Raw genomic sequence first — 24,372 nt, 5'->3', positions numbered from 1 at the left:
CTGCTCCAATTTCAATCCAGCTGCCTAATGTGCCTGGGAAAGCAGCAGAAGATGGCCCAAGTGCTTGGGCCCCTGCCACCCACATGGGAGACCCGGAAGAAGTTCCTGGCTCTTGATTCCAGCCTGGCACAGCCCTGGCCATTACAGCCATATGAGGAGTGAATTAGCAGATGGAAGATCTCTCTCTCTCTCTCCCTCTCTCTCCCTCTCTCCCTCTCTCCCTCTCCGTAACTTTGCCTTTCAAATAAATCAATCTTTAAAAATATAGGAAAAATAACAATTATAGAAAGGGGGCAGTTTACAAAGGAGATATATAATAAATAAAAAGGGCCATCAAAAAGCTCATGGAAAATATATGTTATGAAAAAATGATGCATGGATTTCAAATATTTTTTGCACCAAGATAAACTTCTCCTTTTTTAAATATGTATTTGTTTATTTGAAAGCCAGAGTTTCAGAGAGAGGGGGAGAGAGAGAGAGATCTTCCATCCATTGGTTCACTCCCCAAATGACCACAACAGCCAACAGCTGTGCCAGGCCAAAGCCAGGAGTTTCTTCCCAGTCTCCCATGCAGGTGCAGAGGCCCAAGCACTAGTACCATCTTCAGCTGCTTTCCCAGGCCATTAGCAAGGAGCTCAATGGGAAGTGGAGCAGCCGACACTCAAACCGGTGCCCATATGGGATGCCAGCTTCACAGATGGCAGCCTTACCAGCTACACCACAATACCATCCCTAAGCTTATCTTTGAATTCCATTTTTCTTTAAACTTTTTTGAAATACCTTTGTACTTGGAAAAGAGAAAAGTAATTACAACTTAAAGCATTTTAAGTCCCTAATATTGCCTAGGAGAAAGCTTAAAGCTACTGCTTAGCTTTAAGCCTTGTTAAAATAGTAACAACTTTATTAGGTAATCAAATCAAAAAATAGGGTACATAACTTTCAAATGACTAGAAGAAAAAGAGTGTACAAAAACTGACCAACTCAATAGAAGGCAGAAATTGAGTAGAAAGTAAGCACAGCTTGGTAGGAAAAATCAAATACACATGTATGTGTGGGAGGGAGACACTATCTAGTGGGTGACATGAATGGACTTACATACATATTTCAACATAGATAAACACATAATTTTGAAAAGTCAAGTTGCAAAAGGATACTTAGAGTATGATAAAAGTTTAAAGAAAACAAAATTATAGGATCCATGTGGATAGACAGATAGATATGTTTATATATAGATATATATACAATAGGTTTTTCAGACAGTCACTTTATTTGAGGGTAAGCATTGCAGCACTGTGGGCTAAGCCATCGTTTAAGCCTGCATCCCACGTTGGAGGGCTTGTTTGAATCCTGAGTCCTCTGCTGTCGACCTGACTCCTGCTAATGCATCCTGGGAGGCAGCAGGTGATGGCCCAAGTGCTTGAGCCCCTGCCACCCACATGAGAGACCCAGATGGAGTCCCAGGCTCCTGGCTTCAGCCTGGCTCAGCCCTGGCTGTTATGGGTATTTGGGGAGTAAACCAGTAAATGAAGATCTTTCTTTCTCTGTTGCTCTGTTCACCTTCAAATAGATGAAAATAAATAAACTTTTTTTTAAAAAAACCTATTTTGTGAGACAGAAAAAGATCTCCCAACTACTGGCTCACTCCTCAATTGCTTGCAATGGCTGGGGCTGAAGCTGGAAGCCAGGAAGTGAACCCAGGTGTCCCATGTAGGTGACAGGAGCCCAATCACTTGGGTCACCATCACTGCTTCCCAGGATCTGCCTTAGCAGGACGCTGGCATCAGGAACCAGAACAAGGAACCAAACCCAGGCATCCTGGCGGGGCGGGGCTGTCTTAACCACTAGGCTAAAATCCCACCCTGATACAAACAGTTTTATATTCTGGATGGGAAGATTCAAACCAAATTAAAGACAATGAATCTTCTGGATTAGGTGGGAGGGAAGAAAAAAGAGGGAGAGAATGGAATGGGAAGGTGTTTAAGCACATCTGTAACATTCCTTTTTTTTTTTTTTTTTAGACTTATTTGAAAGAGTAACAAAGAAAGAAGGAAAGACATATATACATGCAGAGAGAGAGATCTTCCACCTTCTGGTTCATTCCTCGAATAGCCACAACAGCCAGACTGGGGCCAGTCTGAAGCCAGGAGCCAGGAGCTTCATCTGGGTCTCCCATGTGGGTGCAGGAGCCCAGGCACTTGGCTTTTCCAGGCGCATTAGCAGGGAGCTGGATCGGAAATGGAATACTGGGGACACAAACCAGCACCTATATGAGATGCCAGCATTGCAAGCAATGGCTTAACCTGCCACACCACAGCACCAGCCCCAACATGTTCTTTCTTTAAGGAAAAATCGATGTGAATTGTCAAATTTGAATGGTGCTTGTGGATGTCTCTATATTGTTCTGTGAATTTCCTTTGTATGCTTGAACTGTTTATGACATTTTTAAAAATAGGGAAAATAGCACCTGCTCCATTTTCTTCTGTAAACTTTAAAGGATATTTTTCAGATGTTCTGTAAACAGCTGTCCTGACAGTGGATGCCTGTGGCAGATCCTGAGGCAGAGGTGGGAGCCAATTCTGAACATCTCTTGCCTGCAGTTGCTACAAGGTCAATGTTAAGATCCTTTCCACGTGGGCTGCTGACTTGAGCTCATGTGGCAAAAATGGGTAGAGAGGGGGGTGTTTGACATTGTGGTTAGGATGCCACTTGAGACATTCACATCAGAGTGCTTGTGTTTGAGTCCCAGCTCTGCTACCAACTCCAGCTTCCTGCTAACGCACATCCTGGGAGGCAGCAGGTGATGACTCAAGTAGGTTGTGTCCCTGCCACCCACGTGGGAGACCCAGATGGAGTTCCTGGCCTCTCCCAGCCCTGACTGTTGCAGGCATGTGGGAAATGAACATAAAAGACCTCTCTCTCTCAAAAAAAAAAAAAAAAAAGAAAAGAAAAGAAAAAACTGCTTAATGGACAAAATAGGGATGTGGAGAGAGAGAACCAGGAGCCAAGAAAGGGAACCACAAGGAGGGCAAATGTTTGGGGCCGGTGAAAAGGAAAGCCCCAGGGTCTAAACAGGCTAAAGGGAGGTGGCATGAACAGTCCTGGAGATGAACACGGAGGGCCGCAGCCGTGCTCCCGAGGGGAAGTGGGTAAGCTCTAGTAGAAGGGCCAGCATGGGACAGGCAGGGCGGGGAGCGGTCCTTACCTCCGCTACAGGTGTTGCCTTGCGGCTCTCTGGCACTGGCTTCGCTCAGTCGGGCAGCTGCTGGCACAAGGCTTCTTCCTGTCTCCAGGCTGCAATTCTCACACGTCTGGCTTTGGATTGTGCAGAAACGGCTGCTGGGGTCCCCCTTAGTTAAGAACATGGTCTCTGGGTCAAATAGACCCCGAGTTCAAATCCGGCCTCTAAAACCCAGCTGTGAGCTCTTGGAAAAGATGTTGGACTTCTCTGAACCTTCATTTCCTCATCTGTAAGATGATGCCTGGGCTTGAAGCCCAGCTCTGCTCCTGGTTCCAGCTTCCTGCTAATGCAGACCCTAGGAGGCAGCAGGTGATGACCACATGGGAGACCTGGATTGACCTCCCAGCTCCTTGTTCAGGCCTGGCCCAGTACCAGCTGTTGGGAGTGCTTGGAGAGTGAATCAGCAGGTGGAAGATCTCTGTCTATCTGTGTGTGTGTGTGTATCTGCTTTTTAAATAAATTAAAATAGGTAAATAAAAATGTAAGAGCAACAATGTATTTCATCAAATGTAGGTATTTTTCTACTCCCAGGTAGAGAGAGATCATCCTAATTACCTGACTGACAAAAGGCAGTTGGGTCCTTTCCGGGCCAGGGACAGGCCTTCTGCAAACATCACGCGCTGCAGTGTGGGTTTCCAGGCTGCAGGGCCCCTGTGCTCTGCTGTGAGTCACAGCACAGCCTTGTCAAACCAGTCTGGTCGGGACACATGGCTTCCAGCAATCTCTTTTAGTTCTCTTCTCTTGCCAGCTCTGTAAACTGAGGTCGCTGAGGAAGTGGTTCTAACACTTGTCTAAAAAAGAGGACAAGGAGGAAGAGAATGGAAGAAAGTGCCCCTGGAGCTGGATTGTGGTGATGGGCGTACAGCCTGGTGAATGTACTAGATGGCACTAATGGTCAGTTGATGCTTCCTGTATTTTACCAGGACAGACAAAGAGACACAAGGCTAACCAGTCAGTCCCTGAGATCCACAGAATAACCCACCAGGCAGAGACACAGAATCAGACTACAACTCCAGGAAAGAACAGAGGAGAGAATAGTTGCTTTATAACTTGTCAGAAATGCATAAAAAATAAAAGTAATTCATGCATAAAAGATAAAACTATTTCATGTCATACACAGATGAGAAAGTAAAAGCAGGCTGGTGCCGTGGCTCAATAGGCTAATCCTCCCCATGCAGTGCCGGTACTCCGGGTTCTAGTCCCGTTCGGGGCACCGGATTCTGTCCCGGTTGCCCCTCTTCCAGGCCAGCTCTCTGCTGTGGCCAGGGAGTGCAGTGGAGGATGGCCCAAGTGCTTGGGCCCTGCACCTGCATGGGAGACCAGGATAAGTACCTGGCACCTGCCTTTGGATCAGCGCGGTGCACCAGCCACAGCGCGCCGGCTGCGGTGGCCATTGGAGGGTGAACCAACGGCAAAGGAAGACCTTTCTCTCTGTCTCTCTCTCTCACTGTCCACTCTGCCTGTCAAAATAAATAAATAAATAAATAGAGAAAGTAAAAGTGACCTTAAAATTTTTTTTTGAGACAAAGAGAGCTCCCATCTGCTGGTTCACTTCCCAAATGCCCAGGAGTTAGGGAGCCAGTTTGGATCCCCTACATGGGTGACAGAAACCTGATCACTTGAACTATCCCCACTGCCTTCAGGGTCTGCATTAGCAGGGAGCGAGAATCAGGAGCTGGAGCTGGGAATCAAACTCATGCACTCCCGTGTGGGATGTGGGTCTCAACCTGTAAGCCATATGCCTGCCCTTAAAAATGACCTTTAGCTTTGTACAATCTCTAAGAAGAAGCAACTGTGTGCAATTTGGACTCAGCTTTGTGGGGTGAAAGAAATATGATAGGTTCAAGGGTGCCACTCTCTTGGATGTGGTGAGGGTGGCATGGTACCTGCATAGAACTTACCAACTGATATTTTCTTTTCCAGAAATTAAGGTCAAGCATCGGTTAGTTGGGACTTCACATGTTTAAGGTAGACATAAGAATTTGTTAATTAGAAGACTTCTGTTGGGCAGGTGTTTGACGCAGTGGTTAAGTTGCCTCTTGGGACTTCTTCATCGCATATCGGAGCGCCTGCATTTCAAGTTCTGCTTCTTCCAGAACCCTGGGAGGCAGCAGATGATGGCTCAAGTACTTTGGTCCCTACCACCTGCATGGGAGACAGATCGAATTCCTAACTCCTGGCTTTTTTTTTTTTTAAGGTTTATTTACTTTGCTTTCTCTGGGGTTGTTAATGTGGTAAGAAGAGCTAAGACACTGGGGGTCCAAATACCTGGGTAGGAATCCCTGGCTCTCCCTCTTTCCACTGAGCCATCACGCACAAGACATCCTGTCTCTCTGTCCTTCTAAAAGCTAGAAATAATCTCAGTCCTTCCAGGAAGGTTTCTTCGCACAGATGAAGTGAATTTTTTTTGTTGTTGTTGACAGGTAGAGATACAGACAGAGAGACAGAGAGAAAAGTCTTCCTTCCGTTGGTTCACTCCCCAAATGGCCGCTACAGCCAGTGCTGTGCCTATCCAAAGCCAGGAGCCAGGTGCTTCTTCCTGGTCTCCCATGCAGGTGCAGGGCCCAAGCACTTGGGCCATCCTCCACTGCCTTCCCGGGCCATAGTAGAGGGCTGGACTGGAAGAGGAGCAACCGGGACTAGAACCTGGCATCCATATGAGATGCTGGTGCTGAAGGCAGAGGACTAACCAAGTGAGCCATGGTACCAGGCCCTGAAGTGAGATTTATTCCACAGTGTCACTGTGACTTCAGCCAATAGACCAGACGCCTTGCCTTAATTGTAAGCTCTTTGAGGACGAGCTCTTTATAACATCACTTACTCTAAAGTTCTGAAAAGATTTATTGATGAGTGAATGGTGGCCGATCCTAGTGACATAAAGATAAATGCAGAAATGACTTCTGAAAAGCTCAGTTGATGCTACAGAATGTGTCGAAAGCTACCATGTGCCACACAGAATTTGTTTATTAATCTTTTAAATGAGTGATCCATTAATGTGTTGAGTCTTCCCACCATACTTCCAAAAGAATTTGAAGGAACTTTTAAAAAAATCATTAAATATAAAAAGATAAACTACAGATGAAAAAGTAGGGCAGAGGGAAAGTTAGGCTCAGGACAATGACTTATTAATCTATAACTTCATTGCGACATACCTTGGCTTCTAAACTTAATTTTTCAAAGTCAAAGTACATTGCATTGTTCTTATTGCAACATTCATTGTTTTTAATCTGGTACTTTCACTTAAGATAATTTATTACAAGATTTCTAGAAGCAATAAAATGTATTGTTAGCCAACTGTAGTTCTCCAATAAACCAATCGACTCATATTTCACTACATTTCAATTAATTCTGAGTGATAGAGTCCAGGAAAAACTACCTCTGTCCTAGTTAAATTGTTCAGGACTGTCTAGAAATCTATCCATTGTATGTGTGTACAGTTGTTACTGATTTGCTTATTAATATATCTGAAATTCATAAGCTGTATGGGGTCTTGCCAAGAATTCAGAGAAGAATTTGGAATACTGGCACAAATAAACCAGGCAGCGTGATGAGTTTTGAACTTTTTATTCAGTGAGAGAAATGCATAGGAGACTGAGGGCTCTATCTGAAAGACTGAAGGGAAATCTGGATTCATACCGAGCACCAGGAGCCAGCTGTGTGGAGGAGCGTGCAGGCCAGGAAGCATGGTGCTGGTGGCCCGAAGGCCACGCCCCCGAAGGCGTGGGGCAGCAAGCAGATCAAGGGCAGGGAGGGAAAAAGAAGGGCAAAGGGAAAAAGGGCCAGACCCACTGTGTTTCAGGCCTTTAATCCACTTGCAAAGGGGAGTGGTTAATTAGTCCGATTGGCAGGTGGGCACCCGGGTGTGGTCAGGTGGGGGATGCAATCAAACAGGGGGCATGGTGAAGGCGTGGTCTTCCAGTTTACTGACCTAATGGGTCGTGTTCTATCTGCCTGCCTCTAACATTGATTGGATGAGAAGCAGTGGAGACTAGTGGGTAATAAATCTATTAGGGGGCTGGCGTTGTGGTAGTGGGTTAAAGACACCATCTTCAATGCTGGCATCCCATATGGGTGCTGGTTTGAGTCCTGGCTGCTCCACTTCCAATCCAGCCCCCTGCTAATATGCCTGAGAAAGCAGTGGAAGATGCCCCAAGTGCCTGGGCCCCTGCACCCATGTGGGAGATCCGGAAGAAGCTCCTAGCTTTGGACTGACCTGGCTCTGGCCATCACAGCCATTTGGGTAGCGAACCAGGAAATGGAAGACCTCTCTCTCACTCTCTCTCTCTCTCTCTCTCTGTAACTCTGCCTTTCAAATAAATAAAATATAAAATAAATCTTAGGGAAAAAAGCAATTAGACTACTAGGTAAGTCCTAAGAAGCGACTAGTAGCTAAAAACCAAGCTTCAGACTCCTGGTTCTATCACTTACTGGCTATGTGACTGTGAACAGGTCATCCCTCTAAGCCTCACCTTCCTGTCAGTAAAATGGGTGTATTGATAGTACTTGTACTATAGGATCATTGTGCGAATTAAATGAGGTAGTACATGGTACAACCAAATACCTGAGCAAGCTACTTACAGAGGACAGAGCAGTTTATTTAGCTCACGGTTGGGGAGGCTGAGAGCCCGGATGACATGTTAAAGGCTCTGGTGTAGGTTCCACGCGCGATCGGTGGAGCACCTGAGGAGGATGGCCAGCCAGGATGCACGGAGCGAGAGGGTGGGCCCTAAATTCCGGCTTATGTAACAAGCCTCTTGTGTCAGCTCCAGACATCACAGAACCTTTGCAGGACAGGCCCCAAGTGCCCAAGGACCTTCCACTAGGCCTCAGCTCCTACAGCTTCCACCACCTGTGACCAAAGCCTCGCCACAGAGCCTCGGGGTTGCACTGCGCATCCAAACCACAGCAGCCAGGCAGAGGTACTCTTGAAGTTTAGGTGTCTGAGCTGTGCTCAAGCCTTGAGGGGCTGCGTGAGCAAGGTCGTCCAGCCTGGGGCAGGAGCTGGGGGGGGGGGGGGCAGGTGGAGGATAGGCAGAGGCTCAGAGATCTGCAGCCAAGTATGGTGAGGTTGAGAGACGGCCAAGGCTGAAAAGTAGGGAGCCAATCGTGTTGTCCACCACAAGCCCCACCATCCCTTCCTGTGCTGTTTGGCCATGGACAGACGCCTCAGCTTCTCTGAGCTGCCATCTCCTCCCCTATGAGATGAAGCGGTCCACAGGATGACTTCCACAGCACCCCCAGTCATGAAACTAGGATTCTGTAATTCAAATCAACATAGAACGTCCTCCTAATGCATATACTTTGCAATATTAATACAATCTAATTAAACTTCTGGAGACTTGAAGTCACGGGTAATTCCCAAGAGTTGCAGCAGGTGCAAGGTCTCCTGTTAAATGAATTTTAGACATACGACCTCTGATAATAACAGCCTCTGCTATCATATCCAAGTCAAAGATTAAACAGGATTACTAAACTTCCGTTTTATGAATGTCAAGATCAGCTATTGAAACTCCGTATTCCTCATTACTCAGCTTATTGCTAACACTTGCAACAAAAGTGAATCTCAAAATAATTATGCTGAGTAAAAGAAGGCAGACATGGAAGAGTAGGGACTGTATGATTCCCTGGGTACAAAACAGAGAGCTGCTTGGAAAAGAGGCAGGGGTCAAGGGGGAATTACAGAAGGGGATGGTGGGCACCAGTTGGTGTCCCAGCTGCTCCTCTTCCGATCAGCTCTCTGCTATGGCCTGAGAAAGCAGTGGAAGGTGGTCCAGGTGCTTGGGTCCCTGCACCCATGTGGGAGACCTGGAAGAAGCTCCTGGCTTTGGCTTGGCCCAGCCCCAATTGTTGCAGCCATTTGGGAAGTGAACCAGTAGATGGAAGATTCTCTCTCTCTCTCTTTCTCTGTCTCTCCCACTCCCTCTCCCTCTCTGTAACTCTGCATTTCAAATACATAAATCTTTCTACAAATTTAGAAAAAGCAAAGCAGCCTGAGGCAACCTTTCAGGGCGGTGGATATGTCCCCTATTTTGATGGCTGGTGATGATTTCACGGTGGATACATATGCCAAAACTGATGAAACTGGACCCTCTTAACATGTGCAGCTTACTGTATGTCACTCATACTTCAATAATCCATGTATCCATTTTTGAAAATTTTAAACATGTATTCTTTGTCAACCTCAGTAAGAAATTTATATAAAAATTTAACTCTTAGCTATAATGTAAGGGGGAAACAGTAAAAGAGTATACATGTATTTATGATAAATATAAGTATTGAGACACACACACACACACTCTCTCTCTCCTCTCTCGTTTTTTGGTTTTTTTGTTGTTTTTTTTTTTTTTTTTTTTTTTTGACAGGCAGAGTGGACAATGAGAGAGAGAGACAGAGAGAGAAAGGTCTTCCTTTGCCCTTGGTTCACCCTCCAATGGCCGCCGCTGCAGCCGGCGCACCGTGCTGATCCGATGGCAGGAGCCAGGATCCAGGTGCTTTTCCTGGTCTCCCATGGGGTGCAGGGCCCAAGCACCTGGGCCATCCTCCACTGCACTCCTGGCCACAGCAGAGAGCTGGCCTGGAAGAGGGGCAACTGGGACAGAATCCGGCGCCCTGACCGGGACTAGAACCCGGTGTGCCGGCGCTGCAAGGCGGAGGATTAGCCTAGTGAGCCGCAGCACCGGCCATCTCTCTCTCCTCTCTCAATGATGAAAACATTGAGATTAGGGGCCAGTGTTGTGGCATAGCAGCCAAAGCCACCATCTGCAATGCCAGCCTCCCATATGGGTACCAGTCCAGTCCAGTCTCCACTGTTGCACTTCCTGTCCATCTCCCTGCTGATGTGCCTGGGAAAGCAGTGGTTATGGCCCAAGTACTTGGGCCCCTATCTCCAAAGTGAGAGACTTGGATGAAGCTTCTGGCTCCTGGCTTCAGCCTGGCGTAGCCCTGGCCAGGGCAGCCATTTGGAGAGTAAAGTAGTGGATGGAAGATCTCTCCGTCTCTCCCTCTGTGTGTGTGTGACTCTGCCTTTCAAATAAATAAATAATAAAATCTAAAAAAACAAAACAAAAAACAAAACAAAACAAAAAAAACACCAAAACAAAACAAAAAAAACACTGAGATTAGATTGGGCAGACCTGACTAGAAAGTGGTCATTCTATAAGTATGAAAATGTGTGTTTTTTTGTTTTTGTTTTTTTTTTTTTTTTTTGACAGGCAGAGTAGACAGTGAGAGAGAGAGACAGAGAGAAAGGTCTTCCTTTTGCCGTTGGTTCACCCTCCAATGGCCGCCACGGCCGGCACGCTGTGGCCGGCGCACCACGCCTATCCGAAGGCAGGAGCCAGGTGCTTCTCCTGGTCTCCCATGGGGTGCAGGGCCCAAGCACTTGGGCCATCCTCCACTGCACTCCCTGGCCACAGCAGAGAGCTGGCCTGGAAGAGGGGCAACCGGGACAGAATCCGGCGCCCTGACCGGGACTAGAACCCGGTGTACCGGCGCCACTAGGTGGAGGATTAGCCTAGTGAGCCGTGGCGCCGGCCCACGCACGTGGTTTAATCAAGGATTCAAGTAAGGTTTTGCACCTCACCACTTGAAATGCTGTTTATTTCCTTCTGGAGTCTTTGCCAGCAGCCAAAGAATGCTGTCACCAGTGAGCAGCGATAGAGTTAGATCCCCAAAGTACAAATGCCAGTTATTCCATCTCAGGGGTGTGTGTGTGGGTGTGCTGAGAAATCAGCAGTTGCCTTTAAGAGACTAAATGGAAACTCTCAAAGGTGATGTTTACAAACACTGGCTTTGTTCATTGGTTTTCATTTTAAGCTAATATGAAATCGGGAAATGGGTTCGGAAGTATGGTCGCATGCTTTTCTTGCAAATTCCTACTTGTCCTCTTAGCCGCCGCCTTTGGAAAGGAGAGCTTTCACAAAGCACGCGCTGCACCTCCAACACAGACCATGGGAAAAGAGTGTCTGAGTTGCCTAACCAAAGTTGCTTGTTTGAGGGAAATCTGTGGGTCTGCAAAGATTAGCAGAAGCCTAGCTCGATTTATATAACAGCACACAAACATTCTTAGTTTTCCGTTTTCAGGGCGCTAGAATGGTATGCAACAAGATTAAAGCCATATGCCGTGAAGTTTTTGCTTGTCTAAAGTTGACGTTTCTTTAGCAGGCAGTGAGGTTTTCAAAGCCTGGTTTCAAGGCACAGGACGACTCAACCATTGTGGAGCTTGGGGTGAAGCTTCCGTCCGTATCTCAGGCCTGGCCAAGGACGCCTTCATTCTGGAGTAGAAGAAAACACAAACTCGCAGAGCCAGCGACTGTCCGTGGCTCATGTTCCTGTCCTGAACAGCAAAGGAAAATGAGGCCAGATGACCAGCTAGGGAGAAGAGGGCACAGGAATATGGATAAGGAGGAAAACACATATGGGGTGGGTCTATGTGGGGTGGTGGGAGGGAGCTCCTGGGGGAGTGGAGCCACACAGGGTGTTTTCTCACCTGGTCAGAGTCGAAGATTTTGCTCTGAGGGACACACCCTTCCTCTGTTGTCAGACATTTCATTTGGAGGGGATTGACAGCAGCTACAGTCTTTTTTTTTTTTTTTTAAGATTTATTTTTTTATTTATTTGAAAGGTAGAGCTACAGAGAGAGGTCTTTCATCTGCTGTTTCACTCCCCAAATGGGGGTAATGACCAGGGCTGGGTCAGGCTGAAGCCAAGAGCCAGAAGCTTCTTCTGGGTCTCCTATGTGGGTGCAGGGGCCCAAGCACTTGGGCCATCTTCTGCTGCCTTCCCAGGCACATTAGCAGAGAGCTGGATCTGAAGTGGAGCAGCCAGGACTCCAACCAGTGCCTTTTTGTGTTGCTGGCCTTGCTGGCCAGGGCTTTAACCCGCTGCACCATACACTGGCCCCCTGCAGCTACAATTGTAGTGTAAGGAAAACAGGGGCAGATCCTAGAGAGGAAACAGGATATGAACTCACAGCCAAACTGAATTTATTCTAAGAAAATAAAATAAATTCACAAAGGTGGGTGACCAACTGCTAGCGTGCACACAGCTAGAGGCCCAGTCTTCCGGATGGCTGGGCCTTATATATCCTAGAATGGGCTAAGGGTCTGGAAATGGGGGGCAGTAGGTGGAAGTGAACTTCTCCATACAGTTTCTCGGCTTTTTTCATAGGCTTTCAAATCTAGAGAAGAACGCAGGGGCTGGGCTGGGGAACAATACAGGATGTGAGACTGAACTGGCCTCCTGAAAGAAGACAGGGGTAGCAAGAACCCTAAATGGCTGAGGCTTATGTTCTTGGTCTGTCATCTAGAATGGGCTGTAGTGGGTCTGTTACATGACTAAAGCCAGTCTCGACACCCTAACCCCCAGGGTCACTGAGGTCTTTCCAGAAAAAGTACATGATGCAGTCGAAGGCAACTGGGTGACTGGATGCAGAGATACAGGGACAGTGCCTTTCCCATCAGTGGAAGGACCAGAGCCTGACCTGGTTGGTGGCCACGTTATTACCGAGAGTGGGGGTGTGGAGAAGAAAACCAGTACAGCAGAGGGCAGAGAAAATATCTAGGACGAAACAGGCCCTGAGTTGAAATTGCTTGAGCTGTGGGATTAAAACACACCTTAAGTCAGGTTCCTCTGGACTTTCAGTTCAGTAAACCACTAACTCCCTTTGTTGTTTAAATCAATGTCCTATAACGAACTAGAAGGAGTCCTAACTAATCACTGATCATTTGATAAGGGTTATGGAGAGCTTTCAAGATGGCTCAGTGGGACTGGCACTGCCTGCAACACCAGCGTCTCATATGAGCACCAGTTTGAGTCCCAGCTGCTCCACTTCCAATCCAACTCCCTGCTAATGCGCCTGGAAAGGCAGTAAAAGATGGCTCAAGTGCTTGGGCCCCTGCCACCCACATGGGAGACCTGGATGGAGTTCCATGCTCCTGGCTTCAGCCTGGCACAGCCCCTGCTCTTGTGGCCATTTTGGGGAGTGAACCAGCAGATAGAAGATTGTCTCTCTGAAACTCTTTCAAATAATAAATATTTTACATGGTTTCTCAAGATAGAAAATAGCTAAAATGATACATGTCATGTTACATAAACTTGTCACAACTTTTTAAAGATCTAGGGGGGAAAAAGACACCCAAGCTGATGCACCTGGAGCCTCAGAGCGAACTGAAGGCTCCTGGAAACTCACTCAGTTACTCAGAAGCCGCCTCTGCCACAGTCCTCCAGAAAGACTTTTTTCCTGCAGGTCTATCGAGGCATCCCACCTTAGTGGGGAAAAAAATCATTCTTTTATTATTTCTGGATTATTTGAACTCTGATTTAAACACACACACACACACACACACACAAACTTAACTCTTAGTTGAGTGCTTACTCACCAGGCGCTATGCGCAGTAATTCCTGTGCAGCATCTAATTTCCTTTTAGTAAATTCTCTTCTTATTACTCCCCTGTTTTCAAGATGCAGACACTGCGGATTGGAGGAATTAACAAGCTGACCAGTGCCCCTACAGCTGGCACGGGACAGGGCCGGGGTTTCAACTCTTTCAAGGCCAAGTTCAAGGGTAAAGTCTCCCTCTAGCAACATTCGCTCTCAGTGGAGGGAGCCAGAGACACTGATCTCAAGTCTCTGAGGCACAGAAAAGCACTAGCCAATGATCCCTTCTCTCCCAGCAACGAAAACAGAAAAACAAACACGGGTTAGCAGCACTTATTTCTGATTAGAAATTTCCCAACAAGCTCTGCCCTGGAGGAGGAAAAAGGCTCAGATGGCTTCTGCACTGGTTGCTTTGGGACGGTGACTGTGTGTGCTACATGGGGGTCAGCCTGCAGTAGAGAGGGGCGGGGCGGAGTTGGAAAGAGGGTGTGAGACCGACTAGATGCCTCTTGAAGCACCAGCTAGGGCTGGGGGGCTTTGAGCAAGGTGGCGACTCAGACAACTGCCCTGGGGACAGAGGTGTGGTAGGAGCCTGGCTCTGAGGAGATGAACAGGGCATGTCCCAAATCCCAAAATGGAAAGGTTAAAAATTTTAAACTTATTTATTTTCACTTTACCTGGAAGAACGAGAGACAGAGAAAGAGTGAGAGACACACAGACAGAGATCTCCCATCCCCTGGTTTACTCCTCAAATGCCTGCCATAGCTGGGGCTGGGCCAGGCTGAAGCCAGGAGACCCAAACCCAATCTGAGTCTCTGACATGGGTGGCAGGGCCCCATCATCTGCCGCCTCCCAGGGTGTACATTAGCAGGCGGCCGGATGGGAAGCGGAAGTGGGACTTGAACCAGGTACTCAGATATGGGATGCAGGAATCCCGGGTGGCAGTGAACCACCGAGCCACTCATGTGCAGACAGTGAGTAAAGATTGGTGTCCATTCTGCCAAGGATGCATCATCAGAATGTCCAGGCTGGGATCAACATCCAAATCTCCAATCTAAGGTGCAAGGAAGGACTGCTTTTGTTAAAATTATGGATAAATGTAACACAAGGGAATGTCAGTTGCACTTATATTTGACACCATGCAAGCTTTTTATTTTATTTTTAGATTTTATTTATTTATTTGAAAGTCAGAGTTACACGGAGATAGGGAGGGAGAGAGAGAGGTCTTCCATCTGCTGATTCACTCCCCCGATGACCACTGATCCAGGCTGGGCCAGGTGGAAGCCAGGACTCAGAAGCTTCTTCTGGGTCTCCCGTGTGGGTGGCAGGGACCCAAACACTTGGGTTATCTTCTCCTGCTTTTCCCTGGCCATTAGCAGGGAGCTGGATGGGAAGTAGAGCAGCCGGGATACAAACTGGCGCCCATATGTGATGCTGGTGTCACAGGTGGCTTTACCCACTATGCCACAACGCTGGCCCCTACTGTTACCTGTCGTGGAGGGGAGGGCGGTGGCTAGAGCGAGTTTCATGCGTTCTTTTCCTCAGCTCAGTGTAGAAATACACAGCGGGGAAACAACTTACAGAGAGGCAGAAATTTTTATTTGATTGGCAAGCTACAGAAAAGCGTCAGGTCCTAGAGGAGACCAGGCGGGGGGCCCATAAGGGACACTGGCTTTAAGGAAATGCCCAGGGTTTTTAAGGCAATACTGTCTGTGCATTGGGTCATACTACCGGGGGTGCCCATTGGACAGGGCTTCACATATGCATATTGATTGGCTTAGGGCTCATGGAGACAATGGGGGTCTGTCTGTTGGAGACAGTCTATCTCCTTAGGGGCTCAGCCCCCTCCTCTGCTAGCTCTGGGTGGAAGACTGCAACTACACTGAAGATGTGATTTAAAACTGGAAGGTCACACATGCAGCACAAGAAGCTATAGTGGCAGAGGTGCCGACAGGTCTGGAAACAAGCTTTCCAGCCCCAGCTGGCAGCCTGCGTGGGAAGGTTAAACTATGAAATGATGCTACAGCTAGGTTGAGTTTTCTGTGTACACGGTAAATGGGCAGAACTCCCCTTTTAAACCAAATTGAGGGGAAGAAAGAAAATTATTCTGATGACCTCAAAAATATACAAACAGGTCACCACAGCTGATCTTACCTAAAAGGTCATAGTTCTCTTCATGGACACTTAGTGAAATACTAAGTGTCAGAACTTGCCCATGACCATAGCTTTCTTTTTTTTTTTTTTTTTTTTTTTTTGACAGGCAGAGTGGACAGCGAGAGAGAGAGACAGAGAGAAAGGTCTTCCTTCTGCCGTTGGTTTAGCCTCCAATGGCCGCTGCGGCCGGTGCGCTGTGGCCGGTGCACCACGCTGATCCGAGGGCAGGAGCCAAGTGCTTCTCCTGATCTCCCATGCAGGTGCAGGGCCCAAGGACTTGGGCCATCCTCCACTGCACTCCTGGGCCACAGCAGAGAGCTGGCCTGGAAGAGGGGCAACTGGGACAGAATCCGGCGCCCCGACCAGGACTAGAACCCGGGGTACCAGCGCCACAGGCGGAGGATTAGCCTAGTGAGCCTCAGCACTGGCCGACCATAGCTTTCTAGCGCACCCTGACAATATTAAGGAAGTCTTCAAAAATCAGGGTTGGATTGAGCACCCCCTTGACTGACATCATAGAGGCTGCCTCCCTGGTCTACTTTATTAGAGACCAGGAGAACGAGGAGCAAGTTAGTGGCAGGAGCAATGTAAGGTTAGGCAACAGGCCAATCAATAGCTGCTTTACACGGTGATCTACCCTCAAGGAGACCCAACAAGGCCAGTCTACCCCAAATGGCACCTGTTTCCAATATGAGGAGCCATGGCATTGGGCATGCAGCTGTCATGACAAAAACCAGCTTCTGTCAGCTCTGCCAAGAGCAAGGCCACTGGACATGGAACTGCCCTGGGTGTCGAAGGACTCCTGGTTCAGAACCGCAGACCCTGTGGCCCCGGGGCTAAAAAGCCTTTGGCTCTGCCCAGCCTCTGCCCAGCTTCCAGCTCTAGCCACTGCTATTGAGGAGACAGCCTAGGGTCAGTGAAACGTAAGTTGCCTATTTGTACCAGCCTCCTATTCAGCTCTCCTCCTAGTCCAGCCACATAATGTGAGTCAACAGGGTGCCTCCCTTAAGGAGATGCACATCTCTTCTGCAATTCTCTTCCAGCACCCATGGATAGGTCTGGGCCTCACACACCCAGACAGGCCTTAAAAGTCTATCCAAATAGTATTTTTTTTTAAATTCCCACTGTATTTATTGTCTTCTTGTAATAACATAAGGGTAATAAAAACAACATGAACAAGCGTTTTGGAACTACACTTGCAATGAAAGGGCACCTACAAAACAAACCAAAACACACAGCATTGCCTTCTCAGTATTTTCTCACTTCATCCATCATTTCTAGTTGGAGACGCTTTGTAGCAAAGTAATATTATCTCCTTTTAGCATGATCCAACCCAGTTGTTTTCTTGACTTTGTTTTAGAATGAATCTCTTCTGCATCATCTAATACAAGGTTCATGTATTCATCAAAACCAATGATGCAGCCCTCTATCCGCATGTTCACTTGATCATAGAGCCACACCTGAATGCGAGATCGGTTTTGCAAGTATCTGAAGATGAGGTTGATGGGCTGCACCATCACCTTCTGCACTTTCTGGCCCTGGCCACGGTATGCCATGGTGGAATCTCACAAAGACCACACCGGACGCACACGTCACCTGGGAAAGCAACTTCCGGAATTAGGGTATCCAAATAGTATTAAGCTTAAAAAGCCCTTCCTGCCAGTTCCTAAAAACAGATTTGAGTAACAGCTATCTTAGACAGTCCTACACCTATTTAGACGGGTCCTCACCAAGGACTTAAAGGGTCTATCTCTTGAGGGGGGTGCACAATAATCCAAAATGTAGATGATTAAATGTAAATGATTTATTTTTCTGTTTCCTTTCCCAGACTGAGACTCTGGTCTTGTACATTGGCTTAGCTTCCTAGCAAAACTAGCTACTAGTTATCCAGAGGAAAAAAGCATAGCCAGTCCATAAGAGAGTTAATTATTTAACCCTTATCCTTAACCCCTGGGGAGAGAAAACCAGCCCCAGAGAGGATATGGGCCATGCAGCAAATTCCTACTTCTGCAAACTTCAGGAAGTCCCAAGGCAGTCCCAGCATTTCCCTAACAGGCTAAGGATTCCTAGATACAGGGAAATAGCATAGCTCCTAAACCAGGCTCTCAATAGGGAGCCAAAACAGAGCCCCCTCCTTTGGGAAAAACAAACAAGCAAAGCACAGCTTTCATCTATTGAAAAGCTGCCAGGGGCCGATGCCGATGCCGTGGCTCAATAGGCTAATTCTCCACCTTGCAGCGCTGGCACACCGGGTTTTAGTCCCGGTCGGGGCACCGGATTCTGTCCCGGTTGCCCCTCTTCCAGGCCAGCTCTCTGCTGTGGCCCAGGAGTGCAGTGGAGGATGGCCCAAGTGCTTGGGCCCTGCACCCCATGGGAGACCAGGATAAGTACCTGGCTCCTGCCATCGGATCAGCGTGGTGCGCCAGCCGCAGCGCGCCAGCCGCGGCAGCCATTGGAGGGTGAACCAACGGCAAAAGGAAGACCTTTCTCTCTGTCTCTCCCTCTCACTGTCTACTCTGCCTGTCAAAAAAATAATAATAATTAAATTAAATTTAAAAAAAGAAAGAAAAGCTGCCAGGACTAGGGCTCTCACAAAGGGATTGCTGATTCAGTCCTTCCAACAGGCAGGCCCTAGACCTGCTGCCCAAGAAAGTGCCCCAAACTAGGGTCAAACTAAATGGGTACAAAATCATGTTCATGCTTTCCTGGGCAAGACCAGACAACTCCAGGGCCAGGTCAGACAAGGCTAAAATATCTGGCCTAACATCACATCTGGTCACAGAAATCCTGGTCATTGCCTCTCCTTGGCGACATCATGTCAACATTCTGCTCTCTGCAGACTATCGTGCCTAAACATCCTTGTTTGTTCTGTCTCTAACAGAAGATAAGCCATCTGGCTCCAGGTGCTTCTAAGACAACACTTCCAGTCTACCTCATCAGACAAGGTGACCCACCCTCTGGACCAAACAGGACAGTGGACAGTGAGAGAGAGACAGAGAGAATGGTCTTCCTTTTGCCGCTGGTTCACCCTCCAATGGTCGCCGCGTCCAGCACGCTGCGGCTGGCGCACCATGCTGATCTGATGGCAGGAGCCAGGTACTTGTCCTGGTCTCCCATGGGGTGCAGGGCCCAAGCACTTGGGCCATCCTCCACTGCACTCCCTGGCCACAGCAGAGAGCTGGCCTGGAAGAGGGGCAACTGGGACAGAATCCAGCGCCCCGACCGGGACTAGAACCTGGGGTGCCGGCGCTGCAAGGTGGATGATTAGCCTAGTGAGCCGCGGCGCTGGCCCCAAATAGGACAATTCTTCGTGAGGCCACTCTCAAGCACCATAGGACAGATAGCAAGAGAAAAATACCCATATCCATCTCTACGCTCATTTGTCAGCTTCCGAAGTAGCTACAGAAAACGGACCTCCGCCCATTTACCACCATAAGATTATGGGTATTTTTTTCTCTTGAGGGGGGCTATGTTAGGTAGGAAGTCAGAAATTGAGCCTATGTGTGTATGAGAAAGCCTGAAGACCAGAACCTACTGAGGAAGCTCCAGAAGCCCGGCATCTTGCACTTCAAAGTCCTGCCCAGACCCTGATAATCTCCCAGGTGGTCCCAGCCCTTCCCTCAAGGAAAGCTCCCAGGAGAGTTCTCTCTCAGGACCAAATGGGTTACCTGATAACATGGGGCAATAAAACCTCAGATGCCCTAAGGGAAGCCCCTCTGCTCTGCCTGGGTACCAGCAAATCTGGGGAGGAATTTGCTAATTTTCACCCAACAAACCCTTCTGCCAGGACTCTCCATCCTTTGTCCTGGAGGAAAGGGGGAGATAGGTAAAGAGATTCCCTTAAAAACCTAGGGAGTCCAAACGGACTGTGTGCTCAGCCCCTCTGCCTCTCTGCTGAGCCACGTACACTCATTTGTCATTGCCTGGCCTGCTCAGGTGTATCCTCTCCATTCAACTGTGTAACCCTCTTTCTTGCATGAAGACAAGAACCCCACAGCTTCCACAGCCTTCCCTCCAGTAACGATATGAGATGCCGGTGCTTCAGGCAGAGGCCTATCCAACTGTCACTGGAGGAAAGGCCATGGAAGCCATGGAAGCCATGGAAGCCATAGGGTTCTTGTCTTCATGCAAGAAATAATTTGGGCATGAGACAGAGAGCAGTGTGATAAGGCTTATTGGGGATAGGGCATCTGTCAAAAAAAAGAAAAAGATAATAAGTGATAATAACTGAAAATTTCAGGGCTGGTGCTGTGATGAGGCAGGTTAAAGCCCCAACCTGCAACACTGGCATCCCATAGTCACTGCATTTCCAATCCAGCTTTCTGCTAATACTCCTGGGAAAGCAGCAGAAGATAGCCCAAGTGCTTGGGCCCCTGCACCCACGTGGGAGACCTGGAAGAAGCTCCTGGCTCCTGGCTCCTGGCTTCAGTCTGGCCCAAGCCTGGCCCAGCCCCGGCTGTTGTGGCCATTTGGGGAGTGAACCAGTGGGTGGAAGACCTCTCTCTCTCTCTCTCTCTCTCTCTCTCTCTCTCTAACTCTGCCTTTCAAATAAATAAAATAAAATAAGTATTTAAAAAATAACTTTGACAATTTCTTCCATCTCCTGGGGTTAGGTTAGATACTACATCAAATAGCTGTTACCCCTCGGGTTGTATCAGAGCAAAGAAGGAAGAGCCCTCGTGACCCCCAGAACTGAGACCCAGACTTTACTGGAAACTGGTCGTGTTTCACTGGATGGCTGTACCAGTAGAACTTGCTGGAAACCTGTCCCCTGGAGTGCATGCCACCATGAAACCACCTGAAGGAGGTCCCTGGAGAACCTGGCTGCTGGGCCATTGTGAGCTTCAAGGGCGGGGTGGTGGTGGGGCTCTCTGGACACAGGACACACCCTAAGGCAGCAGGGGCTGGGGCAGTCATGTGGGGCAGGGAGCCTGCAGCTGGAGGAGCATCCCCCTGCCCTCTTCCCTGAAACTCAGACCTGCTGCAGGAACCAAGCAACAGTATCCCTTTTTCTGGCAATGTCTCTCCAGGACCCGCTACTGTTAAGAGCTGACAGTATAAAGTGTCAGCTAGCAAAAGAACCAATATTTAAAGGTCCAGGTCCATTTTCATAGAACAGGCAATAAGGTTGAATTTGGAGCTGTGAGGCAATAAATGTATAGTTGGCACAGAGGACTAGGGAAAACATTTTTGACTGGCATTGCTGAGGTAGATAGGTAGACATTAGCCTACTTTTGTACTTCAAGGTGCTGTAAGAAAACAGGACGTTTTTGAAGAAAATACACATTTTTGAATGGTTGAGTGAGGGAAGAAATGTGGGAGCGAGTATTTACCCATCAAAAGGCTCATCCTGGTTCCATAGCCTTGTTGGGTGGGTCTTTTGTGTGGTTGGGTGAGGGGAGAAATGCACAAGCAAGCCTGACCAGCAATTACATATCTAAAGCACTGCTTTTGTCCCATAACCTTGGTAGGTGGTTCCCAACTGGGAGATCTACCCTGCTCTACACCAAGGGGGCTGAGAGGAATTTCCAGAGCTCCCCACCCAGAAAGCCCTCCACCCAACAATATGCCAGAAGAGAGGGAGTTGGAGAAACGGAGGGCTCCTACTCAAATGCAGGCTGGACTCGAGTCCTTTCCTGAGATGCCCGCGTGGTCCGGCAGGTGCACTTTGTTCGTTAAACTGGACTAGTGTGCTCTCTTGCTACTCTGTGTGGCACAGCTGAATTCCTTCAAGGACCTTCGAGCAGCCATCTCTGGTAACAGTATACTCAGTGAAAATCATTTCCTAACTAAATTCACACTTTTGTAGTGGAATTTAATAAAGTCTAATAGAGTTGGCAAAAACCTGCCAAACGGTTAGCCTAGAGGCCAACACACCAGTTAAGACATCTCATATAAGAGTTCCTGGGTTTGATACCCAGTCCCACCTCCTGGTGCAGACCCTGGGAGGTAGCAGGTGATGGCTCAAATAGTTAGGTCCCTACCAACCGCACGGGACTCCTGGACTGAGTTCAGGGTTCCCAGCTTTAGCCTGGGCCAGCCCAAGCTGATGTGGGCATTTGGAGAGAAATGTGCAGATGGGTGCTCTCTGTCTCTCTGCCTTTCAAATAAACTCATACATAAATGAAATAAAAAAAATTATTACCAGGGATTGGCTACTCAGGGGTTCTTGTCTTCACGCAAGAAAGAATTCAGAAGTGAGACACAGAGTAGCCACAAGCATACGGGCAAAGTTTGCTGAAGAGAGTACCCCTACAGAGCAGGTGGGAATCTAGTGTGAGGAAGAACTGGGAGACTGGGGTTTCTGTGCCCATTGGGTGTGGGCCTTCTTTACCCTCCCCCTGCACCCTTTCTGAGCTAGGAGGGCTTTCTGGGTGTGGAATCCCTCCCAGGACTTCCTGAGAGGACCCTTGGTGAAAGGTTGGTGATAGTCCCCTAAACTGCCCCCACAGAGAGGGCTGGGACCCACCCAACCAGGTTATTGAACACTGGAAGGTTTTTGATATGTAAATGCTGGTTGGCTTCCAAGGCTTGCTTCCTTGTTGCATCAAACAGAAATCTCATTTCTCTTCTGCACCTCACACACACAGGTTCATGTCTCCTAGCTACCTTAATAAAATTACCAAATGGTTTGTGATCCTGAAAAATTTGCAACAGCATTTCCCACTATCTAATATTGTAAGGCTGTCACAAAACACAGCAAACACCGGAATTAGAGGAAAGGTTTATTGTTGGGTGGGGGAAGCCTGATGGCCCGGGGGAGAGGGTGGGAGGGTAAGAGAGAGGAGGAGAGCATGAGAGAGAGAGAGAGAAAGAGAGAGAGAGAGAAAGAGAGAGAGAAAGAAAGAGATAGAGAGAGCACACCCGGGCAGGGAAGTAGGAGTAGCGAATCCCATTAGGGTAGGGGTGGAGCTGACACCTGTGGTTGGGCCATCTAGTCACCTGGCTTCCAGTAATGGCAGTGGGGACCAGAGCCCAAGATGGTGTCTGGGGCATAGATGGTGCCACAGATAAGACTGAGCCATTTTACTAACAAATATTACCTTTCTATTATCGATATTAGGGGAAGCTACTTCATTTCACATTTGCCACTAAAAGTAGGGTGATGCAACATTATTTGCAAATGAGAGTTTTGGAGCTGACAAACCTGTCCATCTGGTGTGGCTACTTAGTTAACTGCATGACCCCAGGGAAGTTATTTTATTGATCCCAAGCCTCATTTCCTCATCAATAAAGTGAAAATAGCACCTACTTTGTAGGATTCAAGTGATCATTCATTGAGATAATATATTCAAATTTATTAGCCCAATGCAGATAAACATCCTTTTAAAAATCATTTATTTTTTTGAAAGGCAGAGTTAGAGAGAGAGAGAGAGAGAGAAAGAGAGAGAGATCTCCCATCGTCTGATTCACTTGCCAAATGGCCGCAGTCACCTAGGTTGGGTCAGGCTGAAGCCAGGAGCCAGGAGCCTCTTCCAGGTCTCCTATGTGGGTGCAAGGGCCCAAGGGCTTGGATCATCCTCTGCTGCTTGCCCAGGTGCATTAGCAGGGAGCTGGATCAGAAGTGGAGCAGCCAGGAGGACTCCAACTGGCACCCACATGGAATGCTGGTGCTATAGAACCAACCCTTACATAAATATCAAACTGTTCATAATAGCAGTTCAAAGAATAATAGCTGTTAGGCTATTTTAAAATAACTTAACTTTGGGGCCAGCATTGTGGCATAGTGAGTTAAGCTTCCGCCTGTGATGCTGGCATCCCACATCCAAGTTCTGGTTGGTGCCTCATCTGCTCTGCTTCCCATCCAGCTCCCTGCTAATGCACCCCTGGAAAACAGCAGAAGATGTGTCAAATATTTGGGCCCCTGTTAGGAAAATGGCGCAATTTTATCTATGGCATGATCTATACCTTGACACCATCCTAGGCTCTAGCCCCTGCCGCCACTGCAGGAAGCCAAGTGACCACATGGCCCAACCACGGGTGTCAAGCTCAACCCCCATCCTAATGGGATTCGATGCTCCTCCTTCCCTGCCCGCCCTCTGGCAAACTTTTAAAAGTGGCTCTCTTGGCTCCTCTGGTCCGCTCTCCTCTCTTCTCTCTTCTCTGCACTCTCTGCTCTCCTCTCCTCTCTGTCTCTTTCTCTCTCTTATACTCTCCTCTTTCTTTTTCCCTCTTCACCCCTTCCCTCCGGTCTGCTGGGTTTCCCCCAATAAGCCCTTTCTCTTACTCTGGTGTTTGGTGCATTTTGTGACAGCCTAACACCTGTCACCCATGTGGGAGACCTGGATGGAGTTCCTGACTCCTGGCTTCAGCCTAGCCCAAACCTGGATGATGTGGCTATTTGGGGAGTGAGCCAGCAAATGGAAGATCTCTTTCTGTCTCTCCCTCTCTCTGTCATTCTGCCTCTCACATAAATAAAGCAAATCTTAACTCACTATTTTCTAGGCATAACAGTGGCTTTAAATATTTATTCACCCAATACTACATATTAATCTGTATTAAAGAAAGCTTGGAATTTGGGAAAGATATTGAGTTACACCATGTATTAACCACTTCTTTGCACTTCTGAAATGTCTTATTTCTGTGCTTATAATAGCACTTAC

The 24,372-nt window shown here is 48.0% G+C and overlaps 1 protein-coding gene across 1 annotated transcript; it reads right to left on the bottom strand.

The window, feature by feature from the left end:
• Positions 1-16,890: 16,890 nt before the first annotated feature.
• LOC138846455 (small nuclear ribonucleoprotein E-like) lies at positions 16,891-17,386 on the bottom strand. Its single transcript, XM_070062358.1, has one exon. The coding sequence runs from the start codon at positions 17,323-17,325 to the stop codon at positions 17,047-17,049; it is 279 nt and encodes a 92-aa protein (XP_069918459.1). The 5' UTR covers positions 17,326-17,386; the 3' UTR covers positions 16,891-17,046.
• Positions 17,387-24,372: the final 6,986 nt, after the last annotated feature.

This window comes from Oryctolagus cuniculus, chromosome 1 (genome assembly GCF_964237555.1).
Source record: "Oryctolagus cuniculus chromosome 1, mOryCun1.1, whole genome shotgun sequence".
Lineage (NCBI taxonomy): Eukaryota > Metazoa > Chordata > Mammalia > Lagomorpha > Leporidae > Oryctolagus > Oryctolagus cuniculus.
This window is presented reverse-complemented; position numbering and strand designations above follow the sequence as displayed.

Coding starts and splice junctions, on each gene's coding strand:
- LOC138846455 (XM_070062358.1), bottom strand. CDS start 17,325: ATGGCATACCGTGGCCAGGGCCAGAAAGTGCAGAAGGTGATGGTGCAG.